At 45.6% G+C, this 22,370-nt stretch overlaps 1 protein-coding gene and 2 pseudogenes across 2 annotated transcripts; 1 reads left to right on the plus strand and 2 right to left on the minus strand.

Moving 5' to 3' along the window:
* Window positions 1–5,370: 5,370 nt before the first annotated feature.
* Window positions 5,371–11,741, minus strand: ARP5 (actin-related protein 5). Its single transcript, XM_048705705.2, has 12 exons — window positions 11,506–11,741; window positions 11,344–11,414; window positions 10,764–10,888; window positions 10,357–10,398; window positions 9,543–9,645; window positions 9,304–9,413; window positions 8,536–8,645; window positions 8,346–8,436; window positions 7,711–8,142; window positions 7,426–7,544; window positions 6,217–6,544; window positions 5,371–6,093 (listed from the first exon to the last, which is right to left on the minus strand). The coding sequence occupies exons 1-12, from the start codon at window positions 11,604–11,606 to the stop codon at window positions 5,596–5,598; spliced, it is 2,130 nt and encodes a 709-aa protein (XP_048561662.2). The 5' UTR covers window positions 11,607–11,741; the 3' UTR covers window positions 5,371–5,595.
* Window positions 11,742–14,283: 2,542 nt separating this feature from the next.
* LOC125547828 (uncharacterized) lies at window positions 14,284–16,876 on the minus strand (annotated as a pseudogene). Its single transcript, XR_015599570.1, has 2 exons — window positions 14,848–16,876; window positions 14,284–14,733 (listed from the first exon to the last, which is right to left on the minus strand). The product of XR_015599570.1 is annotated as an uncharacterized LOC125547828 (transcript).
* Window positions 16,877–17,317: 441 nt separating this feature from the next.
* On the plus strand, window positions 17,318–18,232 carry LOC147978303 (uncharacterized; annotated as a pseudogene).
* The last annotated feature ends 4,138 nt before the right edge of the window (window positions 18,233–22,370 follow it).

Genomic DNA, 22,370 nt, shown 5'->3' on the forward strand with positions numbered 1-22,370 from the left:
GGAAGCCCATCAATGGAATATACAAGCCAAGTTCTATAATGAAAAATTCCCACTAGTATATGAAAGTGACAACATAGGAGACTCTCTAGCATGAAGATCACAGTGCTATTTTGAAGCACAAGTGTGGAAAAGGATAGTAACATTGTCCCTTCTCTCTTTTTCTCTCTTTTTTCATTTTTTCCTTTTTTTGGGCCTTCTTTTTTTTCTTTGGCCTCTTTTTTTAGTCCAGAATATCATCCCGACTTGTGGGGGAATCATAGTCTCCATCATCCTTTCCTCACATGGGACAATGCTCTAATAATGATGATCACCACACTTTTATTATTTACAACTCAATACTTAGAACAAAATATGACTCTATGTGAATGCCTCCGACGGTATACCGGGATATGCGATGAATCAAGAGTGACATGTATTAAAAAATTATGAATGGTGGCTTTGCCACAAAATACGATGTCAACTACATGATCATGCAAAGCAATATGATAATGATGAAGCGTGTCATAATAAATGGAACGGTGAAAAGTTGCATGGCAATGTATCTCAGAATGGCTATGGAAATGCCATGATAGATAGGGCGTCGTGCATGCATTAGTCCCAGTTCAAATGGGACCTTTAGTCCCGGTTGGAGGCACCAACCGGGACAAAAGGTGTTGAGGCTTTAGTCCCAATTGGTGGAGCCACCAACCTGAACTAAAGGGGTTCTGAAATTTATTTTTTGTTTTTCCATTTGTTTTTTGTTTATAGTTTCTGTTTTAAATTGCTTAAATCTTTTAGGATATTCGATGTTTTTGAGTAATTCTTTTTGCATTAGATTCAAAATTTTGTCTAGTTTCTGCTTGTGCCATTAGTTATCAAATTCAAATTTAAATCAGAATTTGTTCAAATTTGCTTCAAACCCTAGATTGTGAATAATTTGAGCTTAAAATAGTTTTTAATTTAATTCTTTTTGCTCCTAGTCACATGTTAGATTGTTGTCACAGTAAGATTTATTTGGTTATTTTTAGAATAATTTAAAATAGGATTTTAATTAAAACAGTATTGTTTTGCTTATATAGTTGTTTTAGTCCTTTAATTGTTGTTTTCAATTATTTTTAGTTAGTTCTTTCTGTAGAACTTTCTGTAGATTTTAACATGTTGTAGTATGCTTCTGTTAGACAACAGTAGAACAGTAGAACAGTAGGATTGGATAATCAACGAGGCGAGGCGAGGCGAGGCAAGGCCGGCCGGAGAAAGAGATGCGGCGCGTGGCCAGTTGCAAGGATGGATGGACGAAAGGGCCGGCGCGTTCGTGGAGAGCAGAGGGAGGGAGGGAGTGAGGCAAGGACGCACGGCGTCCGGGGGAGGACCGGACGTGGCCGGCGCCGGCGGCAGACCAAGGATCCGGCCGGCCGGCCGGACGGCGTGGAGGGCTAGGGTTCGCACCCGCGGGTAGGGGACGAGAGGTGCCTCCAGATCTGATATGTTTCTCATCTCGTCTCATCTCAGGAAGGAAAAGGAGGAGGAGTCGGTCTCGGGGTTAAGTTTAGGGTTAGTCGCAGCCGGTCCGTCCATCTGCATGTCGACACCTGTCGACGCGTGTTTTTTGTTTACGTGACGTAAATATTTTTACTACTCCGTACCTGCTTGGCTTTTATATACGTACACAAAAAGAAAGAGAGAAAAAGGAGACCGAGGAGGTAAAAAGCGTCGCGTCAGACGTGACACCACCGGTCACTCTCACTCCTCCTACTATTCTTGTACTACTGACTGGCTCAGCTGCCTCTGCTAGAGCTAGCTGGTGGGTGCGCACTAAAATGCCTGCCCGTGGAAGCAACAGAGCATGCAGGTACCAGTAATAAATTTGAGAGCAGAGCGGAGCGGCGGGCCAACCTGCTGCCGGCCGCCGGCCACCGGCGACGGGAAGGAGGCTCTCGCCGGACGCCCAGGTCAAACGCACGGCACAGTAGCCGTCGCCGGCGCGACGGGACTGCATGCGATGCGGTTGGCAACCAGCGGATCTGAGCAGCAGGTCGATCGCCCGGCGTCGTTGTCGGCCGCCGGCAGATCAGCGCGCCGGTCACCGGCCGGCGGGAGTGCCCTCGGCTGTAGGCCGATGAGAGCATCCATGCGCAGGGGGCAGCGCATCGTTCACCGGCCGCCGAGGCTGCCCTCGGCAAAAGGAGGATGAGAGCAGCCAAACGCAGGGGCGGAGAGAGCAGCGGCCGCCGGCGGGTGTGATGTCCGCGGCCGGCGGTGGCGGTGCGCTGTGCGGTGGAGAAGGCCAGATGCAGCAGCGCCTTTGGAGTTTGTTTTTTTGGATAGAAACAAGACGAGGCAGGGAGGACGGACGGCTGGGAGATGGGTCGGAAAGGGACTGCACGCCAACCCTAAAATGCTTCCTTATATACTCGGCTCCTTCCTGCACGACTCCTCTCTCGATCGGGCTCCTGGACAAGAGAAGGGAACGAGATGGGACGCGCGCTCAGCCCAGTTTGAGTTCTCTCCATCCTCTCAGCCCAAGCATACTAACACTACTGACAACAAGAAGATTAACTAGTGCAACAAGTGTGTTTGGACCTGACCACACCTGAGCTGGCCCATGAAGAGGGGGGCAGGGCTAAATGGGCTGGCCATTTGGCAAAAAAAAAACAATTATTTATTTATGTTTTGGATAGATGTTAGTGTCAAAACCATCTTCCTTCATGTAGTGATATGTACCACACAATCAATTGTATAGATCCTGCAAAAAAACAGTCCACCCTTTTTTGTTACTCGAAACAATACTTAATGACTATGAAACAAAATATTCAAGTTCTTCAGCCAATGCGTTCATCCATGTGTTTGAATATATTCATCAACGTGAAATAATGTCTCTGAGAACTGCCCATGTATTCTCTTTAATAAAAAATTGTAAATAAAAATAATAAGACAAATATGAAACATAAATAAGTAATAAATGACAAATAAAAGTGGAAGAAAAAGAAACGGAGGATGAAAATGAGAAATGAAACAACAAGTGGAAGGAAAGACAAAATGGAACAACAAGGAATAAATAGACTAAACTTGTATGCCAAACCTTTCTAATACAAACCTAAACCGACATAGAAACCAAACAAGTAGTGACACTTTGACCCCTAATCATCAGCTACTTTGATCACCATTAGCCCAATCTAGCATGAACTCCTACTAACCAGTTGATTGACTCTACCACGGTTAAAGGGAAGATCATTTCCAACACGAAACGACCATGGATCCAGAGATACCGAGGTCTATCAGAAATTCAAACGGACCCAAATAGCTACGGCAGAATATGGGGAAAAGATTCCCGTGATTTTCAACATGGGCTTGTTCGAGTTGGTGGGCGGTGGTGCGGCCTCGGGTAGAGGGGTGGATCGATGGGGCCGTAGTTGTTGGACCAGCTGCGGCTGCCCGCTGGCGGGGGGAGGAGGATTGGAGGGGCTGCCCGCTGGCCTTTTGACAAGTCTGGGAGGTCAGATACGTAAACTTTCAATTGAAGTAAAACAAATACCTCTTAAATCTTTTTTGCGGGGATATATGCAAACTTTTGACAAGTCTGGGAGGTCAAATACGTAAACTTTCAACATGAACTTTTATGCGAAACGCAGAAGAGACACACCCGTAATAATGCACTCACATATACTTTACCCCATGAGCATCTTCGATCGACTGAGCCAGTAGTTCTCGAGACTGACAAAGTCATCATAGATGTCTCACTGCCGACGGTTATGTCGCTTACCGCTGAAATAATAAAGCCGTCAAATCCTAGAATAAATCCAACAAGGGGCGAGCACCATGCCACTTTTCAATTGAAATGAAAAATATACTTATTAAAAATAGAGCCACTAGAATAACCGAACCCCACGTAGTCATATCATTTTGAACAGAGGAAAATGAATATGTTCTCTTATTTCTCTTCCACCGGAATACCTCTTCTTCCGTCTCAAACAACTGATTGTTCTACTGGAAAATAATGTAGTTGTGAAAAAAAAATCTAGAACAAAAGGCTCCTTCTTAGAAAGTTGACCTCGAGAACAAATTGCATTCATTAGAGTTGTTATTGTTGTTGTTCTTGCTAATGGTAGTGTGTTGTTGTTATTGTTGTTGTTAGAGTGAATTCTACTTCTTTTGTATTTATTTATCCTTGTGACAACAACAACTATACTTGAGAAAAAATTTCTTGAGCTATGTGATTTAAGAAGTATGGAGTGCATTTATTTGATTAGAGATACTGAAGACCCTTAAAAAGTGCTTGGGTTTTGTTTGTTAGATCTTTTTAACCCATTTAACATTGAAGATGTATTCTAAGTTTCTAACAAAGTCGTCCCACATGTGGTCCATTGTGATTGTTGAGTCATATGCTTCAAGGATGTCACATCTCAAGATATTCAAACATTATTAATAGAAATTCTTTTGGAAATCCTAAATGGTACTAGTTCTCCCTCAATTTAAATCCAATCAAGGTTACTCCAAAAAAAATGTAAACTATAATGCAAGTTATTCTGTATTTTTTCTTTTTTAAGTTGTTTTAGTTACAATTGTGAAATTAAATTTTGATTAAAGGTAATTCATAAATTCTTAGTGGATTAATTTGAGCTTCATGTCTAGTCATTTCTCATACGTAGAACATCTAAACCTATATTTATGTTATTATACAAAAAAGGTAAATTGCAGTTTTCAAAGTTTAAAGTAAACATATTAATAAAAAGAGTCTAATACTATTTGGAACAGTGGGGAGAGTACAGGAATTTAATTTAAATTGAGCTTTTGAAGGATTTTTTAGAATGCATTAAGTTATTATGTTCAAGTTAAACTTCAAATTTTGTGTACCATTATTTATGAATATGCCTCCAAGTATTTTACTTGGAGACAGTAGTAACATAGTAGTTGTTTTGAAATCCAAATTTTAATTGAATTGAGATTAAAGTAATTCAAACATTGTAATGGGTTCGTTTTAACTTCACGTGTAGTCTTTTCTCATATGCAAAACCCCTTAAAACTATATTTATGTCATACTTAGGAAAATTGATTTGTAGTTTTGCATATTAAAAATTAAAATTGTATGTAGGCATGATCAAATATTTTTCCAATTTAATGTATAATATATTTTCTTGAAACAGTGGAAAAAGACTGAACTTAAATAGAGCTTTCGATGGATTTAAGAATATAATATGTTGGAATTGAACCTCATATTTAAAAATCAGGCGAAAATATGTGTGTCGTTATTTAATAATATATGACTAGAAGTTACTGGGGAGGGCAGCAGCACAGTATATAGCAACCATAACACGAGCATTACGTTGGTACAAAACCAAAAAGGAAAACACATCATTCAGGACTGGCTCCAAACCTTTATAGGCAGCACAACAATTAGAGTATGCATTTCTTTTGATAAAGTGCATAGACTAAGGATATCGATTAAGATACTGTCTAATAAACAATAGTTATCAGTATCAAAGTTTCTAAGCCGACTTAAAAGTATGTCATCTTCACAAGATGCAGGATCACAAGCAAAACTACTTTTGTTCACAAGCAAGACGCATCAGTTTTTCAGTTTTTCTATACGTTAGCGGAGAACACACCAGCAGAACGCTGCTACAACGTGTAGACAATATTGTGGCGATGGAACAGGCTCTCGCCGTGCTCTCTGTAATCCGCCAAGGTGAAGGTCTGCTTCCCAAAGTTGCTGGAAGCCGCAAAGGCGGCAGCGCCCCGCCACGCGTCCAGGATGGGGTCAGCAGCTCTCACAAGCTTCAGCGGCGCGAGGTAGGGCCGGAACTGCCGGATCCCGGATTCGAGCCGAGGGATCATCCCGGGGAACAGGGAGCTGCCACCTGTGACGAGGATGGACTGGCAGAGGCGCTCCTTGACGGACTCGTCCTCCAGTAGCCTCCTGAGGGAGATGCTGACCATCTCATCGATGCCAGCCTGGTCGACTCCTATCATGCCGGGCTGGAATAGTACTTCGGGGCAGCGGAACCGCTCGATCCCAATGGCGATTTTGAAATCGTCTGCGGTGAGAGGCCGGACTTTATGAGGGTCTGGAGCTGGTTCAACAGCGTCATGTTTGTTCACAAATGTAGGGTCCACCTCCTGCACGGGGAAGCGTCGTGTTATTATGATACAATTAGTTTTAGTGTTTTTTACTTCACCAAAGAAACGTAAATATGAGAAAATGGACATCATGAAGAGGAAAGCTTGAGAGTGGGGCCTTACCTGGATTTTTGATGCGATTCGAGCAAGTTCTGATTCATCGTCATCTTTCCCATCATCATCTTCCTCATTCTCTTTGCTCATCTTTTTGTAGACCAACCAATCTTCATCTCTCATTCCAAAAGTGTCCTCGCCTTTCCCTCGGTCAAATGCAGCAGTGGTGAGCAGCCGCATTCTTTCTTTCTGGGCGGCATTTAGACGCTCGCCACGGCCTACGGCACCAGATGAATTATTGTTGCCGTTAACCTTTTGTCGCTTCCTCTGATCGACTTTCTCAGAAAGTTCTAAATATCGGGCACGGAGCTCATCAAAGTATAACTCTGGGTTCTCCCTGTGTAGTTAAGAGTGACAACATATTACAGAAGAAACAATAGAAAACCTCAAGCACAACTACAACAGCTTAGGGAGTACCCTATCCGTATCAACCAGGTTGTAGAACCTATCAGCCCATAACTTTGATCTCTAAGACAGGTTGCAGAAAAGTCATACCAATTTGGAGGAAGAGCATCTTTAACACAAGACACCACATATTGTCAAGTAAAACTGACAGTACATAGTGAATAGCAGCACCCACTTCCCAGATTCTGCCTTTCTAGTGATGTTCTCTTATAGAAACAAAGGCTTTAAGAAACTTCTAATGCATTAGGCGAATGCAGTTCTGAGCTCAGCGGTATGTGGTTGCTAGGGGGAGCTCTCCTAGAGAAAAATGACATGGTTCGACTCACCCCACCTGGGTTTGAGTCTCCCACCTAGTAGTTAGATGAAAAGTTAGGGGCTTTCTTCTCCCTTAGTCTTTTTTTTAAATGTGGTTACTAGTTTGCTATTATGATAAACACTAGCTTTTCCTTTAAAATTGGTAAAAAAAATGTGTTACAAAATACAGAAATGTACTTTCCTCCTACAGTTTAAAATTTGATGAACATGGAACATCTCGAAAGAACAAAAAAATGTCAAATGGCTTTAAGGTAGTAACTATTTCATCAACAAGACACAATGGCATGTGACTTCATACAGGAGGACTTTACCATATACTCCTTCCATTCACAAATATAAGATGTTCTAACTTTTTTCTGACTCGGATGTATAGACACATTTTAGTGTGTTTGTTCACTCATTTCAGTCCGCATTTAGTCCATATTGGAATATCCAGAACATCTTGTATTTGTGAACAGAGGGAGTAATAAATTGCAGACTGAGAATGTTGCCACTTACGTGCGCCTCTCTTCTTCTTGCTTCTCCCTCAATGCTGCCTCCTCGGCACGCCTCTGCTTGGCGCGCAGCTTGCCCTCTGTCGTGGTTTTAAGTAGTATCTGTTTCTTCTTTTCCTTTAACTGGATAAGAGCAAAAATGGAACACAGACACAGAGCAATGTTAACCATGGGAGATTACGTTTATCCTAACATTAAGAAGGTGCAAGATGATCCCAAAAGCACATTAATGGAATCTCATTGTTGACTACATAACAAGTCACAGACGATAGCTTAACTAAACACATACCTGCTCTGGTGTCAACATGTCATCAGGGACAGATACAAGTGGGTACTTATCAGCTCCTGAAGCATCTGCGTTCTCCTCATTGCCATTGGACTCCCCCTTCGCTTTTCTTAGAGACTGTGTTGCTTTCAGAATATCAGACTTAATTTCCTGCTGGGAAAGGTATCCAGATCTACCCAGAATAGACGTTGTTTGCGATTCATCAGCTCCATCAAGGTGATCCATCAAATCCTCCAGGCCAGAGAGTTTTTCTTCCAGATCTGCTATCTTCTGAGACCTCTTTGCAGCAGCCATGTCTCGCAAACGTTGACCAGCCTTTTCCTTATAAGCCGCCTTCCTCGCTAGCTCTTCCTCAGATGGCGGTTCATCTCTGGGTGGGGGTACCCATGGTAGCTGCCAGTACCTAGTCTTCTCTTCAGCTTCTTCCTTGTTATTCTGCAAACTGAAGTGATCAATTCATGGTGTTGCAAGAATGTATATAATTGCTATAAACATACTTCTAGAAAGAAATTCTAAGAAAATGATAAGCAACTGGAGTAGAAAGAATGTCCTTTCTATACGAAAAACAGATCGGAAATAGGAATTTGATAATTCTGAAAATTGACAAGCGAACAAAGAAATAGATACAAATATCTTACTTTGAATATCTGCAACTCTGACATATAATCAGCAGCTATATAACAATGTTCCTTCTTCAGCTCTTCAGCCTTTTCCCATGTAAAGTTTGCCCTATGCAAATGTAAAATGATTACTGTTAGACATGCAAATGGTATGTATTAGGGAAAACAAATAATACAAAGTACTTCGGAAAAATGTGCTCATACATACACGTGATAGGGATATTTAAGAGAGAGGAGCTGCCTCAGGAAATCAGTAATATGAGATCCACCAACATTTGTTCGGCAGCATGCCCCCAGCACAGGCTGCCCTTTTAAGAACTGAAAACAGATCCAACATGGCTTTTAGTCCATAGGTCAACAACTTAATTTGAAATATACAGATAGATAAACACAAGTGCTGAGACTTTTTCTTGAACATGGTCTCTGAAACAGTCAACAAGCCAAACTAATATACAGCACATTCCGTCCAAACAAAGAATTTGTTGTGCATTCATTTTGTTAGTATTTCAGGGGGGGGGGGGGGGGGGGGGGCAAGGAACAGAATCTCACTGTGATGATTACTGCATCAAAGTATGGTGCCTAACATGGAGGAGTATATAAGAAGATCCTCATGGAGAGAGTGACAGAATAATATTGTTCACTCAAGCTCTCCACAGTAACCCAATAGGTGAAGGCATCTTTTTGACTGAAGTTGTGGAGCTGGGAGCAGAAAAGGGGACAGAGCATGCCTGGACAGCAACACATAATCTACGGTAGCATCTGTTTCTTTTTATTCATTTTATTCAACATATGATCTACTATAAAATGTCCCTGTTTATCCAGTTAGAAACTTAAAATTCAAACACAGTCAATGGAATTTCCTCCTAAACAGATGTAATTGTACTCATTTCATGGTATCTGACAAAAGGAGACATATGAAATGACTTGTATGTTGCACACAGTTGGAGAAAGCCGTATCTTGAAGAAAGAAACTTACTGGAACAACGTGGCATGTTCCAAATTCACACGAAATAGCCAACCCATCTTCTCCACAGTTTCCAAGCTTCTGATTGTACTTGTAGCTAAATACATCATCAATACCGAAAGCTGAAATGCAAATAGTAAGAGAAAACATTAGTACTTATGCTTCTATCGACTGTGCTACTGCACTACTATACTAACAGATGCGGTTCATAAGTCATAACAAAAGCACATAAAGATCACAAAAGACATTACCAACGGATGGCACACCATATGTCTCGAAAAGAAGTTCAGACATTCGTGCTCGAGAAAAGGATGGATTGCACTCACACTCTGTCATAAGAATGGGATGGCCCACCTGACCGGTATTAAAACAAATAATAGTTAGATTTCAACAGTATGAAACAATTATTTGTTTATATGAAAAAACTTTAAGTTGTGAAATAATTGTTTATAGAGAAAAAACTAAGTTGTGAAGTTTAAAGATACACGTAAAATATAAGTTACTCATCTTTCAAGTCAATAACTATCAGATTTAGAACTATGAGACTAAATGAACTGATGTGTAGGGTTTTCAGTTTTCACTTTACAGATTCATTGCATGAGAATAGCAAACTACTAGCTTCGGAATACCAACTCTTCCTGCGTTATTCCTTAGCATTCATTGCTAAGTGGAAAAACTGGTGAAATGAGATAATCGTCCATGCTTGTCATTTACCGAAAATTGAGTTGCATACTTCACTGTTTCTGTTCACCTTGCTTATGCTCAGAGGCTAAGACTAAAGTTCTTTCCCAAAGCCCTTAAGACGTTGTTTGACTTCCACTCACTAGAAAAATATTTCCTACTCCCTAGTCCCCACTACTCATACTACACTGGTAACTAGAATTGTAAATTGACATGCATAACCAACCCCTGGTTCTTCTTTTCTTATTCAACAGGACTAACTACGTAAAAGTTACTTATTTATCAGGTGCAAAGTAAAAGACAAGCCACCAAACCAAGGAAGAAAAGAAAAATAAGACTAAAGGAAATTATTCAAGAGACATGTGTTGACACAGGTAAATTTACCTCTGATGTGGCACCTAATCGGTCAAAAGCATAATCGAGAATCTGCAACATGCAAATAATACCAGATCAAAAAGGTTAAATAAGTACAGTGACTTGTCTGTTACAAAAGTACATTTTGAAGTTCTTTATCAACTCAAAATCACAAGGGGCACACATTGAATTTTTCCTTAAGCATTGAATATGCATCTTTCTGATATTTTTACGCTCATAGGAACTCTTTACAGTATGATCAGTATCAAGCATATAGTCAAGCCCTAAGGGTTGCAGATTCCTAAAAAATGCAAAGATGACAGGCCACATTGACTGCCCAGTTCATCCATTTGAAGCCTAAAAACACATAATAAACCATTTGCTGATCTCGCTGACAAATAAAAAAACAGGAAGATAATGATGTAGGAGTGACCCACATATTCCATGTACTCAAACTGATAGACGACATCATCATCGAACGCTGAGCGAATTGATGTCCGTGTGCAGTCAAAGTACTTCATTAGAGCTGGATCAGTGTCTCCTACAACTGTCACAGTTTCACCTGTTGAATCAGAAAGAAACTGCAATCAGTTAAAATATGAGAATTCGCTCCAATCCTCTTACAAGTCCATCAACTGACATTCAAAATAAAGTGATGCCCATTTTGTACATTCAGAAAACCATGAACATTGCAGCGCAGTCGCACAACTGCAAAAATATTTCTACAGACATCTGACTTGAAAAACGCTTTCAGAATCACTGACAGTAAGTAAACCAAAGTACCATTAAAAAACACTAAACGTATATCATCAATCTAAAAGGATACGCCCAATTTCGGTGCATCACGACAAAACCAAGTCGCATGAACAGCACCCAATCACCAACGGAATGCCACGACGAACTTCTGAACCCGCGAGCGCCATTGCACAAACGAACCACAACGACGCAAAATCCAAACGCATTCGCATCAGGCAACCGCATAGGCCGAGATTTCTAAGCGTCCCGCGCGTCACGTACCTGAGCTGCGGTGGCGGGGCCTCTGCACGATGTTACGGAAGGAGACGCGCGGCTCCGCCTCGCCAGCCCACCTGCACGCAACGGAGCAAACCAGGCGGCGCGTTAGGGTTAGGGTTTCGGGGAGTTCCGGGGGCGGCGGCGGAGGGGAGAGGGGGCTTCTACCCGATGCGGAAGGTGGAGGCGCCGTTGTCGATGACGATGGGGGCGGAGTCCGGGAAGCGCGCGAAGTCGGTCTCCCGCGGCGCGCGGCAGAGCGACGACATCTCGCCGGGCGGCGGCGGGAGGGGTGTCGCCGGAGGCGGAGGGGATTGGGGGTTTGGTAACTTGGGCTGCGTCGTCCTCTCCGCGAGCTCGCGCTGTGCTGTGGAAGCAGAGAGGCAAAAGGGTTATTCACGGAAAACCCCCTCTACTCTCACGTAATTATTCGTTCTGAACTTATGAGACGTTTTGACTAACGGCTTTGTAAACGTCACGTGCCTGAATTTTTTTGTGGTGTCGGCCACTTTTGGCGAAGCGCAGCGCGAGGCCGAACAGTCGCGGAGCCAGGATTCGAGTATAGGAGGGGCCGAGTACGTATATTGATCGAATCTTGTTGATAATTACTAGTTGCTTCTATTAAAATTGTTGATCGTTGGGGGGGGGGGGGGGGGGGGGCAGGCCCCTGCTCGTCCCCCTGGCTCCGCCCCTGAGGCCGAAAAGGACATGTCGAGCGCCGGCTACGGCGAGGCCGAGCCGTGTACGAGCGGGAGTCGGCGATAGCCGGCGGGAGCGAGTCCCAAACTTAACCAGGTGTGTCAGGAGGAGGGAGGGTCGCCGGAGCTGTTCATCAGAGCGGGGCTTAGGGGGTTGCCGGGGCGGTGGGGGTCAAGGGGGGGGGGTGATTAGGCCCGTGAGTGGTGGAGGCCTGCGGTTAGAGTTGGGTTAGATGGCGTTTGCGTGAGGACTGCTGGATTGGATCTTGTGTAAAGAAAAATTGTGGGAGGAGGAAGACGACCTTGAGCTGTTGGATGCAGATATGACGGACATGATTGAATGTGACTGATGATGTGAATCGGTTTTCCAGCCACCTAAAGTATATGCTCTCTCTAACGAAACAAATCATTCCTTTTCTTTCTTCTGAAAATGCCAAATGATGTATGTCAAAGTCAACCGACTCTTACAAGGTCGTCTTTAAAGATATTAAAAATTACACAATATTCATTGAAAAATTGATGTCGTGACGAAGCTCGATGCCGCATCTGGGCCTCCGAAATACCAATGGAGCTAGGGAAACGTGTTTGACGAAGCGAGAAGTAGCCGGTCGGAGCCACAAGGTGTGAGGGACAATGATCTGGGAAACAGATCATCGTCCTAGAGAAAAAGATGATGAAGAGGCATGGACGACCACCCTATATCTGGCCAGACTAATCCGTGGAGACATAAATTCACAAGCTCCACGACCACGTCGAAAAATGGTCGAATGTCGCCGGTTAGAGAAGGAGTCAGAGGACCAAGACACGAAGGGGCGCTATCCACTCAACCGAAATACACCTTCGAAGATCCCCTACATAACATGAAGACACGACTAGATCCACTACTCTAGAAGGGCGGCAACGAGATGATCCTCCACCCTCCTCTATGCCATTGATGAGGGACCAGGAGTCGAAGAAACCTTAGTCCTGATATGCATGACATCATCCTTGAGGAATAGAACTATAATCCTAAAAGGCCTAACTACAAATCAACAATGCAAATCCGGGTCTCCACCCCTTCCATCGTCGAAGAGGAAGTGGAGGAGGAGGGACTGTGGCCTAACTAGTGGAGAGTGGTGGCAGCCAGAGTTTCTGGACATGGGTGTGAATTAAAAAAGAACAACCCCGTGCCTCATGTGCAAAATCAAGCTTTTTCATATGCACTTTTTCCTAGCGTTACCGAGCCAAGATTTCAAATTTTAAACCATGCAATGAAGTTGTTAACACCAAATTCTATCTTTTGACTGAGCCCGCTAAGGATTTTTTTGGCATCGGGGTGAATTCTGCCAATCCCTTTGTGTTTAAGAACTTTAAAAAACAGTTTTGCTAAAGCACATCTAGATGTGTCATAAGTATTGCACATCTAAGTCCTATGTCATTGATCTTTAAAAAATTATCCACTTAATTTATGAATAGACATACATTTTCCCAAAACTACCCACTTTCATTGCAATTTATGAACATGAGTTCTTTTTTTAATTCTTATCCCTATGTTCCTCCATGTTCCTTATATAAACAACTATGTCGTCTTAGTATCTTTCTGGTGACATCACCAACCACGGGTTAGTGAAACACAAGCTATTTTGACATTTAGGATTCCCAAACAAACACTGAGATTACAGGTATAGTTTGAATTTTCAACAGAGCTATGCATCTTTTACTCATGAAAAGCTCAACATCAAACTTGATGTATGTAGTGTTATTTGAATAACGAGGTTCACTTTTCGTACACGTAATTTTTGATCTAATGGTTTAATTACATGCCAAGCAGGGAATTGCACAACATAAATGTTTTTCCGGTCACAACAAAAAAAATCAGCAAAAAAGATATGAGTCACCGTTTCGTCACCAAAAGCCTTGAGAGAGTAGAATACAATTTTTTATGTTCAAAAAATGTTGAAACAATATACACTTTTTTTTAACGCTTGAAACAATATACCCATACATATGGGTGTATACTACGTATTCATTTTTTATGGACTAGAGAAACTGTAATTTGATAGTGAATAGTGCATGTGCTAGAAATGTATGATGCTTTCGTGCAGCTCACATAAAAACGCATTTCGTCATGAAACTAAAATATGCATTATACATCCATATTCACATGTGTGTTGTTTCAAAATTCTTTGAAACTACAAAAATCTGATTTTTCAAAATTCAGGCTCCATGTTGCCTAGGAGCCACAAGCAATTTCTGGCAAAAGCTGCATTACAAAAAAGCTTGAGCTTTCGTCAATCATGCACAAAACATAGCTCTGCTCAACCAGCCTGCCACGGGTTGGTACCCCAAAATTCTCTTACAATGATCGCTATCAGTACGCAGGCAGCAAAACAGATCGGGTGCAACTCCGGCCGGTCATCCAGAAACTGCACAAGCTGCAGCAGGGGATGATGCTTCTGCTCCTGCTCCTGCTCCTGCTTCTTGCTCCTCCTCCTGTTATCCTTCTTCTTTCTCCTCCTCATCTTCTTCTTCTCCTTCCGCCGGTTCGCTCGAGGGTCGAGGTCGGGATCAGATACGTATTGCGGCAATTCTCCAAATACATCAGCATTGTCCATTGGATTGCCCATGTCTCCTCCTCCTCCTTCTTCGTCTTCTTCACAGTAGCCATAGCGGGCTTCGCCGTAGTAGGACTGGGCGCACCAAGTTCCGATGCCATTTCCTGATTCCAACAAGAGCTCAGTTAAAACGGATCTTGCCGGGCCGACGGCCGGGAAGGGAAGATCAAATGGTTGAGATGTATTCGCAAAAGCACTATGCTAGTAAAGCAGGTTACCTTGGTCACTCCCCTCTTCATCAGAAAAGACTTGCCCTCCTTCTCCAAAGAAGGGCAAGGCATACCCCTCAAGGGACTCGGCGCACCAATAATCTGAGAACCGATCTCCTGATTCCAACAGGAGCTGAATTAGGACGAATCTTGCTGGACCAACAGCCCGGGAGAGAAGATCGAATGATCCGGTGCGACCAATCAATTTGCTAAAAGCACTATGCTAGTAAAAACAAGTTTACCGTGCATGTAGTACTCACCATCTTCTTCATCGGAGAAGTTTTGATTACTAGTGCTACTATCTTTGTCGGCAGTATTATCAGCAGCTGTTTCAGCCTCCATGCTTGCACCTGATCAACCACAAAATGGAAAACAAACTCATTGGACTGCTTGTACTAGTTCTTATCGCCGGGTAGTAAGTCAATCACGTGTGGAGAAATTATGTACCTAGTGCCATGATGATGTCGCCGTCGAGGTACTTGGGGAAGGCGCACGGGAAGTAGTACACCGTGACGGTGTAGCCCATCTCGGTAGAAACCGGGACCAACGCCTCATGTCAACGGCGATGATCCAGGCCGTGCTGTCGCCAGTTCCACCACCACCCCTGGCCAACATGTAAAGAAGGTCGTCGCCGTGCACACCCAGCGTAGGGATGAGGAACTCCAGGTTCCTCAGCTCCAGCTCATGGGTCTCCTCGTCCAGCAGCTCCGGCAGCAGAGCGGAGTAGCTCTGGTCGACTGAGACGTGGTCGACGTCGACGGTGCATCGCCTGCGCCAGTTGTCCCAACACACCCTCCTGCACCACGTGGTGGCTCTCCAGCCCTTGCCCTTGGTCCTCAAGTTGGGGACGGCGAAGTCGATCTCGACGAACTTGATCAGGTCGCCGGAGCAGACGACGTCGCAGAAGTACTCCGGGGAGCAGTAAGGGTTGTTGTACTCGTCGGTGGGCCCTCGACGCCGGGAACGGGATGAATTTGACGACGGGACGCTTGTCGAACAGGTTGCGGGCAAGGAGGATGCCGCACACGAGGTCGACCCAGCCACCGAGCTCCTTCCCACGGCGACCTGCTTGGAGCTGCCATAGCCGTGACGGTCGAACAGCGCCTGGTCGGACTTGGACAGGTGGAGCGGCGCCGCCTTGCGTCGCGTCCACGCGTTCTTCTCCGACGAGAAGACGAACACGTAGTACTGCCGGGTCCGCCCGTGGGATTCGTCCGGCTTGTGGTGGAGCAAGGCCACGGCGTAGCCCCCGCCGTCGCCGCAGGGCAGGAGACCGAGCTGCTGGGCCTTGCCCTCGAAGTCCTGCACCGAAGGGTGGCCGCCAATGTCGTCGACCTCGGGGTCCGGGCACGGAAGCAGGTGCAGCGACGGCCTCTTATCCCCGTTCCCGGCGGCGGAGTAGACGAAGAGGTGGGGAGACCTCCACTCGGGGAAGTTGAGGGCGAGGCGGAGGAGCACGAGGGGCCCCTCGGCGCAGAGGACGACGGGCGGGGTGTTGTCATAGAAGTCGGAGGCGTCGAGGCCGGGGCAATGGACGGTGAGGTGGGAGAGGCCCGGCGGGTCCGCCGGCCAGAAGGACACCGCCACGGGCTGGCCCTCCGGCGTGTGGCACTCGGCGGTGGACGCGTTCCGGTGGTCCGACAGCCGAGCCATCCTGTTGAGCAATGTCCAGTCGGGTGAGGCGGCGGCGTCGGTGGCGACGTGTGGTGGTGGGCCGATCAGGTCGGAGGTGCGGAACGGGACGGTGGAGGGCGACGTCATGGTGGTTCTGGAGATTGTGGCGATGAGGTCGGCGCGGCAGGCCAAGGGTATATGGCACGGTTTGGGAGTTCGAATCTGATTGCTCTACGACTTCGGTTCATCCTGGATCGCTGTGCTTCGAGAAATCTCATGGCGCGCGGATCTGATTCAGTATTTGGATAGGTCCTGACTATATCTCATCTACTACTAGATGTGAGATACTGCTTGTGGCCTCTTTTGTTTGTTTTTTTTTTGACGGGAAAACCTACAAAAATGCTAGACACAAGGGCAAAACCAACGGACCTTTACGGATGAGCTGACTTGTCATTTTCTAATTAGGCTACGGAATCAATAAGTACCGAACGCACCGCATTCTGGCGTTTTGGCCCGAACGCCTCCTGAGCCGTTTGATTTCTAGCACAAATCTTATAGCGTGGATATCAGCCACGTCACGTTCTTTTTCGTTCGGTAGAACAACGACTCGTCCCGAACGCCTGTCGCTATCTTATCCTCTCCCAGTCCCTTCTCCACCGCTCACTCGCATCCCACACACTCGCCTCGTGGAGAACTGTCTTGCGCCGGCGACGAGGCAGGCGACATCAGAAAGGAGCCAGGGGGCGACGGAGACGAGGAGCTGGAAGAACGCCGTCTAGCAGCTCCACCGTACCCAACATCGGGGGTGTCCCGCGGCGGAGACAAGGCGGGCTGCGCCGTCCTCGAGGCGTTGCGGCTTGCGGCCATGGGGGAGGAGGCTGAGGAGGCCCCTTGGTTGTGCTCCGACGGATCCCGGATGGAGAGCCCGACCGCTAGCGTGGGGAGGATCCGCCGGTTGCAGCGGTGGCGGCAGAGAGGAGGCCCGGCGAATGAGCTGTGATGGAGACGGCCGCGCTTAGGTGCGGCGGGGGCGACGGAGAGGAGGCGCGACGAAGGAGCTGCGCTGGAGATTGCCGCATTTAGAGCATCTCCAACAGCCGCGCTAAACTAGCGCCGCGCCGTAAATTAGGCCGTTTTAGCGCGCGCGCAACGCGGCGGGTCGCTCCAGCGGGCGCGCAAAAACGGCGCGCGCGCTATAACGGGTTGGGCGCGCGGTTGAAAACACTTACCCGCGCGGCGTATTTCGGGCGCCAGCTACAGCGCGCGGCATACTCGAGCGCTCGCGCCGCACTCTCTCCTCTCCTCGTCCTACGTCCCGCGCCCGCCGGCGCCGGCGCCCTGCCACCCACCCATGGACGCGCACACCGGCGCCCCGCTCACCCCGCTGTACAGCCGCGACCCCCCCGCCGCCGCCGCCGTCGGAAACCCTAGCGCGGGAAGCGCTGGCGTCGCCACCGCCGGAGCTCCGCCGAGCGTCGGCCTCGCGCGCAGCCTCTTCTTGCCGCCGCGGATGACCACGGCGCCGGGTGGCGTCGCGCCGGCGCCGTCCCGTGCCGCCGCCGCACCGTCGAAGAAGGTCCCCAATGCGGCGCGGACGAAGAAGGGCAAAACATCCGCGAAGAAAAACAAGGTGGCGGACGGCTCCGGCACCACGAAGGCGAGGGGAAAGAAGCTTGCAGGGCGTTCGACGGCCGCGGCGTCTACCGAAGCGCCGGCGAGCTCACTCGTTGAGCCGGCCGCCGACGCGCACCACGTGTTCGACGAAATGCCCCCAAGGTGAAAAAATTTCCAACTTTTCTTTTCTTCTTATTTTTTCAATGCATCATCATCACATATAGATAGCTTATTTGCATTGTTCAAAAAACTTTGTAGTCTCAACGATGATGCATACATGTCCACTATGGATGTTGGGTTTAACAATTCGCATTGGTCTCAAACCAATGACATCCATTTCGAAGACCATGAGTTTGAGGTGGACGAGGAGGGTGAAGGAATTGTCGAGGCGCCGAAAGGAAGAGCGGGCAATTACTCAACCAACGATGACAAGTTACTATGCCATACTTATTTGCAAGTGTCGAGGGATCCATCCATTAAAGGTGATCAAAGTAGAGACGCGTATTGGGGGCGAATGAAAGAACACTTTGATGCTCACAACTTAAGTGGAATTGACCGCTCCGAGAGATCACTTCGGTCCCGATGGTCGACAATCAACTCGGATTGTCAAAAGTGGGCGTCCGTACAAAAGGCAATTGACAAGATTAACCCAAGTGGCACAAATGAGGATGATCGAGTAAGTGGCATCTCATATATGTTCATCATACTTGTTTTTGGTGACCGAAGTGCTAACTTGTTTTGTTTTTCTTGTAGTACAACATTGCACAAAACTTGTTCAAAGAAGAGACAAAGACAACCAAGAAGGGGAAGATCAAGAAAGGCAGGGTCTTTACCTTGCCTTATTGCTATGAAGTGTTAAAGGATGATGAGAAATGGAAGAAGCCTGATGGTTTGGAGGATTTGCATTTGAGCAACAAACGGAAGCGAGCAATTGAGATGAATGATGATGAGGAGAAGGATGATGCATCAAGTGATGACGGCAAGAGAAGCCCCACACCCAACTCGGTTTCATACTCGAAGCCAAAACGACCGGATGGGTGCAAAAAAGACAAAACCGAAAAGAAGAAGAGGAAAGGAGATGATGAGCTCAAAAATGCTATGGAAGCTATTGTGAAGGCAAGGGTCGAAGCCAATGAGGTGAGGAAAATGGCAAGGAACCAAGATGCCGTGGCCAAGGAGAGGAGGTTAGCGGCCGAGGAGAGAAGGGTGGCGGCCGAGGAGAGAAAAGTGGCTTTGGAGGAGAGGAAAGTGAGCAACGAGGAGCGAGCTAAGTTGTTGGAATGGGAGAAGCACTTGTTCTTCTTGGACACATCTAACCTCAATGCGGCGCAAAAAGAGTATGTCAATCTTGCCCAACAAGAAGTCTTGATCCAAAAAAGAGCCTTGGTTCGTGCAATGGGTGGCGGTGGCCTCGGCGCCATGGGTGGCGGTGGCCTCGGCGCCATGGGAGGCATGGGTGGCTTCGGAGCCATGGGAGGCATGGGTGCACCTCCGGCCGCCATGGGAGGCATGGGTGCACCTCCGGCCGCCATGGGAGGCATGGGTGGCTTTGGAGCACCCTCCGACGCTATGGCCGCCATGGGAGGCATGAGTTTTGCTTCTCTCATGGGAGGCATGGGTGCACCTCCGGCCGCCATGGGTGCAATGTCTTTCGATGTGTCTTCTCACACACATTCCCATGAAGATGCCGTTGAAGATCTTGCCAACACCGTCGGAGCTTCACATGATGCGGTGCGTGATGCGATGCGTGATGAGGAGAGGGAGGAAGATTCATCTTCGGAGGCGGAAGAGTTGTCTTCGGAAGATGAGGACGAAGACGAAGACGAAGAAGATGAAGATTGATGTGTCTTTCATGTCTTGAACTTTAGTTTGCATTTGAACTTGGTTGGATGAACTTGTGGGCATGATTTTGAACTTGTGGGCATGAACTTTTATTCATCAACTTGTTTGTGTCAAATTTCACATGTTCATTTTTGTTCAAAATATCATATATGCAAAATGCCCGGCGAGTCGCGCGCGCTGTATTTTTGCGCTCTGCTGGAGCGGCGTGCGCGCTGCATTATAGCGCGGCTGTTGAAACCAGCGCAGGCGGGCGCGTAAAACCAGCCGCAGCACGCGCGATAAACAGGTTTTTTGCGCGCGGCGCTTAGCGCGGCTGTTGGAGATGCTCTTAGATGCGGCAGGTGTCGAGATGCAGCCGGAGACCTACGCTGCGTGGTGGCACTGCTTCCGTCGGCGCTGGCCGCGCACTTCCTGGTGGCCACCACGGAGCTCCAACTTGGCGTTCACGAGTTTGAACTGCGCAAGGACGGGGCGGCTCGCTGGACTAGCCATGCCATGTCTACTACCAATGGCGCCCGAGCCGGCTGTCAACGAAGAGATGGTGTCCTGAGGTATGCCATGTTTCTCAATTGTTTTCATACGAATTGTGCATAGCTCTTGACCACGGAGATTACAAGCTCGCACATCTACTGAGCGTGTGAGAAGCTCATCTGGTTCTGGTAGAGTGTGGAGTTAAGGGCTTTCGATCAAGTTCATGGCAAAATGTTGGCAACACGTTCTATATTTCAATGGCAAATATCAGATGGCAAGATTTAGAAATTGTTTGCCTTGCATTTTTGAAATATAACCAATTTGAATCAAAATCCATGGCAAATTTGCATAGTTTGGCAGTGAAATGTAAAGTTAACAATCCTAGGATTTTGTACATTATGCTATATTACAACAATAAAAAAACAAAAAATGTACAAAAATGATAGTAAAATGGTTTATAGTCGTGGCAATTGCTAGACATTAGTTAGTATTGGTATGATGGCAAGTTAAAAATTTGTTCTTGTAACAATTTTTCAAGTCTTGCCACTCTACTGACTGAATCATTTGTTTTGTGTGATCTGAACAAAACAGAGATACATACTAGTCTTCCAGGACAGAATGGTATTTTTGTGTCCCTAGATTTTGTTGTGGTGGTGATAGGCTATGAGTTTCGAGAAGAAAATAAATGATTTGTGGCCGGATTGATCAGGCTATGTGCGCTGAATCTGTAGTGGGGAAAGGGATTTTTAGAGTTTGTGGTCATCTTCGTTGAACAACATCAGCTAATTAAACTGAAAAGGGATATGGAGTAATCAAAGCTGCTTTTCATTTAGACAGAATGATTCAGAACTAAACATGTACTGTATGATACATTTTTTCTTAAATTTGCCGCCTCACTGTACAATTTTTTTAAATTTCCTGGAAGATGGGAAATATAGTTATCAAATGATGGTAAATTCAGTTCTCGGAAAAATCATTGCTTTCTTGCCATGGCAACTTTCGATTTTGGATCATAGCGCAAATTTACTGTTTTCAACCATGGCAACTAATCTTATACTTTTTGCCATGTAAACATTAAAAAAATATTTGATTGATCGTGGCAAAATTTAGTTTATGCATCATACCAAACTTGATTCCTGTAAGATGGCAAACATAGTTATCGAATCATGGCAAATTTAGTTCTCGAATCATGGCGAGTTCATTGCTTTCTTGCCATGGCAGCTTTTGATTTTTTAAATTTCCGCGGCAATTCTTTAAATTGTCGAAAATAACACAAAATGGCAAATATTGCCATGGCAAGTTTTACTAATTATTTCACCTTCATTAACATGGCAAAATTACCTACATCCCCATGGCAATTTTAACACTTGATTGCCATGGCAAGTTTTACTATTTATTTTCCATGGCAACTTTACCTTTATTAACATGGCAAATTCACCTAAGTCCCGATGGCAATTTTAACTTTTATTGCCATGGCAAGTTTTACTATTTCTTGGACTTTTATTAACATGGCAAATTTACCTAAATCGCTATGGCAATATTGAACTTTTATTGCCATGGCAAGTTTTACTATTTATTTGCCATAGATAAATATACGTTGGTTCAGGATGTTGTGTAGTTGATACTTGCAAAGTTCATGGCAATTTTATCTCTGTCCTTGTTCATAAACAATAGCAAATTTATACTGTATAAGGCTCTATATGACAAAATTCATGTGATTTGCGGTGGCACCTTTTTATTTGAAAACATGGAAAATTTACCATGGCAAGATATGATTTTCAGAAACATGGCAAAGTTTATAGATGTTCAAAAACATGCCAAACTTGCCATGTCAACTTAATATGTTCAAAAACATGGCAAACTTGCCATGGCAAATTAATATGTACAAAAACATGGCAGTTTTTGGGCCTACAAATATTGTAATTTGTTTTTAATTCTTGAAGGCAATTGTGTTTCTGGGCTGGGCTGGTCCATTGGAGGGGAGGGAGGGA

Source organism: Triticum urartu, chromosome 3A, assembly GCF_056163025.1.
Source record: "Triticum urartu cultivar PI428250 chromosome 3A, HENAU_Tu73, whole genome shotgun sequence".
Taxonomy (NCBI): domain Eukaryota; kingdom Viridiplantae; phylum Streptophyta; class Magnoliopsida; order Poales; family Poaceae; genus Triticum; species Triticum urartu.